The sequence below is a fragment of the Hakea prostrata genome, chromosome 10 (genome assembly GCF_041222555.1).
Source record: "Hakea prostrata isolate BN-2017 chromosome 10, UWA_Hpros_2, whole genome shotgun sequence".
NCBI lineage: Eukaryota > Viridiplantae > Streptophyta > Magnoliopsida > Proteales > Proteaceae > Hakea > Hakea prostrata.
The window spans coordinates 24,622,060-24,627,116 of NC_142609.1; the positions used below are offsets into that span (position 1 = coordinate 24,622,060).

The window sequence follows — 5,057 nt, forward strand, 5'->3', positions numbered from 1 at the left end:
CTTCAAAGCTTTGAAGGACCTAAGGGGGAGCAAAGAGGCCCGATGGACTGACGAGTGCCAAAAGGCGTTCGAGAACCTGAAAAAAAACCTCTCGTACGCCACCTCTCTTATCTTGACTGGAGAAAGGAGAAACTTTGCAAGTTTATTTGGCCACATCAACCTCGGCCGTGAGTGCAATTCTCGTTCGGGAGGAGGAAAGAAAGCAATGGCCAATCTATTATGTTAGCCATGTGCTCCTTGATGCAAAAACGCGATACTCCGAGATTGAGAAACAGGATTTGACCCTCATGATGGCAGCCAGGAAACTAAGACCTTTGAAATAGAGGTATTAACTACTTTTCCTTTGAAAAAAGTTCTTCATAAGCCTTATTTGTCTGGAAGAATGGTGGCATGGTCGGTTGAGCTGGGTGAATTCCAAGTAAATTTCAAGTCCCGTACAACGATTAAGGCTCAGGTGTTAGCGGATTTTGTTGTGAAAACCACGACTCCAATGGAAGAAGAAACCGAGCCGAGTATCCCAACAATGTGTGAGGTATATGTTGACGGTTCGACCAATAAGCATGGGGCTGGAGCGGGAGTTTTACTCAAGAGTCAAGCAGGTTTTATCATTTGGTATGCCTTAAGATTCGCCTTTGAAGCAAGCAACAACGAGGCTGAATATGAAGCTTTGATAGCCGGACTCTGTTTGGCTAAAGCCCTGGTGATAGCTGATGTAACTATCTTCAGTGACTTGTAGCTGATTGTTAGTCAGGTGCAAGGAGAGTACGGCGTTAAGGAATCCTGATTACAAAAATACCAAGAGATCGTGCGGGCATTACAAAAGGATTTCAAAGATCTGAAAGTATGCCAGATCTCGAGGAAGGAGAATACAATGGCAGACGAACTCTCAAGGTTGGCTAACGCCAAGGAAAAGACGCTCGAGCCTTCGGTTTATGTAGAAGAATTAGCACTCCCAAGCAGTCAAGAAAAGGAGGTATCATATATCGAAGCTGAGCGTTGCAGGATGGACCCGATTGTAGAGTACCTTCGGGATGACAAATTGCCAGAGGACGCGAAAGAGGCTCAGATGGTTCGGATACGAGGCTCAAGATTCACTCTGCAGAACGAAAGGTTGTACCGAAGGTCTGATGTTGGACCACTCCTCAGATGCTTGGGCCCTGAAGGATCGGAAATCGCTTTGGCGGAAGTTCAAGAAGGGATTTGTGGGGCGCACATGGGCCGTCGGGCCTTGGCTCACAAAATCCTCAGGCTCGGGCTATACTGGCCAAAGATTCAAGAGGCTACAATGGAATATGTTCGCCACTACAACAATTATCAAAATCATGCAACAGTGTCAAAAAGGCCCGCAGAAACCCTAATGTCAATTCTTGATCCCATTCCATTTGCAATGTGGGGAATTGACATTATGGGTAAATTCACCAAGGCATCCGGCGGACGGGAATATGTCATTGTGGCAATCGACTATTTCACAAAGTGGGTATAGGCAAGCCCTGCGACAATTACTGAGAAGAAAGTGGAGAAGTCCGTGCTAGAATCTATAATTTACAAGTTTGGGATCCCAAAAATCATTGTTACCGATCACGGTACACAATTCGACAATCCGCAGTTCGGGCAGTTCTACAACACATATCAGATCGAACATCGAATGTCATCAGTGGCGTATCCACAGAGCAATGGCCAGGTGGAAGTCACGAACTGAACGCTGCTGGATGGAATAAAGAAAAGACTTGAGTCTGACAAAGCTTTGTGGGTCGAAGAATTGCAAAACGTTCTTTGGGTGTACCGAACCACAGTTTGAACTTCCACTGGAGAAACTCCCTTCAAATTGGCATATGGATCTGAAGCATTAGCACCCGTGGAAATAATGGCGGGGACACTTCGAGAAAGAGAGTTCGAAGAAAAAGCGAATGAACATGGACTACTGGACAGTCTCGACTTATTAGATGAAGTTCGAACGAGAGTAATTGCCCGAACTCAACAATACCAACGAAGTATTGCATCGCACTATAACTCTCGAGTTAAGCGTCGCCAGTACCGATCGGGAGATTTGGTTTTGAGGAACACGTTGGCTTCGGATCCATGCCACCAAAAGAAGTTACATCCTTCGTGGGAAAGACCATACATGATAGTCAAGCCGGTTGGATTGGGAGCATACAAGCTAAAGAATATAGCCACTGGGCGCGAACTAGATCGGTCGTGGAATGGGAGGCACTTGAAGAAGTACTATCCCTAGGGATTCACCAACTGAAGGACCGGACCGTACATGATAGTCAAGCTGGTTGGATTGGGAGCATACAAGCTAAAGAATATAGCCACTGGGTGCGAACTAGATCGGTCGTGGAATGCGAGGCACTTGAAGAAGTACTATCCCTAGGGATTCACCAACTTCATTTCTGATGTAGAGTCTCTAGCTTATTCAATGCAATTTCCAGTTTCAAACAACAAATCTTTTGATTGGAGGATACATATCAGTACTTGAACGATGTTGATGATAAATCAAAAGGCTTCGGTTTAAAACCCGAGTGAGACCTTCGAACGCCTATAGAAATTCTACAGAATTTACAAAGGTAAAAGGCTTCAGTTTAAAACCCGAGTGAGGCCTTCGAACGCCTATAGAAATTCTACTGAATTTACCAATGTAAAAGGCTTCGGTTTAAAACCCGAGTGAGACCTTCGAACACCTATAGAAATTCTACGGAATTTACAAAGGTAAAAGGCTTCGGTTTAAAACCCGAGTGAGACCTTCGAACCCCTATAAAAATTCTACGGAATTTACAAAGGTAAAAGGCTTCAGTTTAAAACCTGAGTGAGACCTTCGAACGCCTATAAAAATTCTACTGAATTTACAAAGGTAAAAGTCTTCAGTTTAAAACCCGAGTGAGACCTTCGAACGCCTATAAAAATTCTACGGAATTTACAAAGGTAAAAGGCTTCAGTTTAAAACCCAAGTGAGACCTTCGAACACCTATAAAAATTCTACGGAATTTATAAAGGTAAAAAGGCTTCGGTTTAAAACCCGAGTGAGACCTTTGAAAGCTTAAAGAATTTTTAAGGAAATTCTTTAGTATGCTAATTACAAGGCATTGCTCGAATAAGACATCCGAAAGCTTAGAAGAATTCTCAGGAATCTCTAAGAAAAGGCATCGGCTTGAAACCCGAGTGGGACCTTCGAAAGCTTAGAAAAATTCTTAGGAATCTCTAAGTAAAGGAATCGGTATAAAACCCAAGTGGGACCTTCGAAAGCTTAGAGGAATCCTTAGGAATCCCTAACTAGAGGCTTCGGTTACGGCCGAATAAAATTTTCTACAACAACGGTTTCGACCGACTCAAAGAAAAAATTCTAAGGAATTTTGAAGAAAGACTCGGTGAAAAACCCGAACAAGATCTCCAAGAATCAAGAAAGTGGAAGGATAAAGTTAATTTTTTATTTCTTTAATGACCAGAAGGGGCCAACCTTTACAATATCAAAAAGCTTTCCTTGGAAAGGATACATGTGAGACAATAGTTGTCAAGGCCAGTTTCTTCATTCGGTCAAAAAACGGTAAATTCTGAGTATCATCATCGGTAATTGCGAAGAGTTCTGTAAGTCTCCATCTGTCGAAGGAGAGTTGGGAAGAAAAACCGAAGCAGCTTCCTTATGTTGAAGGAGAGTCGGGAAGAAAAACCAAAGCAAGATCCCTCGTCCTCAACGATTAAGAAGAGTTCCATAAGCTCCCACCTACAAAAGGTCGGGAAAAACTCCGCAATTCCATACCCTTCGTCTAGCTTTTCCAGGGAAGATTGCGAAGAATTCCGTAAGCTTCCCAAGTAAAAGCAAGAAGAATGAAGAACAGGAGGAACGACAAACTCTAGGCTTCGTCCTCTTTGCCCTTTTCGACCGATACGGAAGCTTGATCCGTAGCCTGGTTGACGTTCGGGACAAGCTCTTCATAGACCACGTCTCTAAAGGGAGACAGAGGAGGAGAATCATCAAGATATAGCATTATATCCGGATCTGGAGTAGGCAGGTCCACCAAGTCTTCAACCTAGTTGAGAGGAGGGAGTTGAAACTCTTCAAATACTTCAGAATGGTAGTGCATCTGGTGAGGAGCCGTATCAAAGTTTGGATCCCTCTTCAGGATCGACTTCCAAACTCCATTTTGCCCATCTCGGTAAGCCTGCAAATGATAGATATCCAACATATCATCAAAAGGCTTACTATGCAAATATTTGAAGATGCAAGCCCTTCAGACTTTGACGGGAATATGTTCGGGTTTAGAAGGGCCTTCCTGCCTTTGGAGTTCGGTGATCTTTGCTCCACATCCCTTCAGCTATCCCGAGAGCCTCTCAACCTCTCGCTCCAGGATATGAATGCTCCCTTTAGCAACATCCACAGCTGAGGAAAGCTGCCCGATCTTTGTATTCTTCACTCGGCCACGTCCCAAAGCCTTGTCCTGAAGGCGTTCAATCTCAGCGCCTTTGGCTTTGGCTTCCTCTCGAAGTTTGGAAAGATCGGAATGTAGTCTCCCGATCTGAAAAGCTGACTCCACTTGTTTGTGGAAGTTATCAGTAGTACTCCTGCAACATTACGAGAGTTATTCAAAACTTAAAGACGCTCCAGGAAAGAGGAAGACGAAAAGACAAGACTCACATTACTAATGAGTTCACGAAGGCTTCGTCGGGAACAATGTTGAAAGCTCTACTCTCTGCAAGCATCTGGGCGAAGGTGCACCACTCCAATGCCTTTTCAAAGTTGCCTGTTACAAAGTCATACCTTTTCAACGTCCAGGAAGGCATGTACACCTCATCATCGGGACAAAGACGCTTTCTACTGGGGACAATTACTTCGGCCTCCTGGAAAACTTCCCGATTCTCCCCCATCGGGTAGGGACCTCAATGGCCCAGGGGGACTTGGAGGAAGATGCCAACGAGGTGGCAACTGGTGCTTTCAGGGTCTGAATGATAGAAGAGGGAACCATGCTTTCCTCTTCAAACCGAATGATCTTTTTCTTTGAGGAAGATGCCAACGAGGCGGCAGCTGAAGCATTCGGGATCTGAACATTGGAAGAGGGAACCAC

The 5,057-nt window shown here is 44.5% G+C and overlaps 1 protein-coding gene across 1 annotated transcript; it reads left to right on the forward strand.

Annotated features, from left to right (window-relative positions):
* The first annotated feature begins 871 nt into the window (after positions 1–871).
* On the forward strand, positions 872–1,699 carry LOC149002335 (uncharacterized). The gene is made up of 2 exons (XM_089138691.1): positions 872–1,294; positions 1,484–1,699. The coding sequence occupies exons 1-2, from the start codon at positions 872–874 to the stop codon at positions 1,697–1,699; spliced, it is 639 nt and encodes a 212-aa protein (XP_088994817.1).
* The last annotated feature ends 3,358 nt before the right edge of the window (positions 1,700–5,057 follow it).

Excerpts from the sequence above, each read along its gene's own strand:
- LOC149002335 (XM_089138691.1), top strand. The coding sequence starts at position 872 with ATGGCAGACGAACTCTCAAGGTTGGCTAACGCCAAGGAAAAGACGCTC. Across the intron at positions 1,295-1,483 it reads AAGAGGCTACAATGGAATAT|GCAAGCCCTGCGACAATTAC; the intron begins GTTCGCCACTAC and ends AAGTGGGTATAG.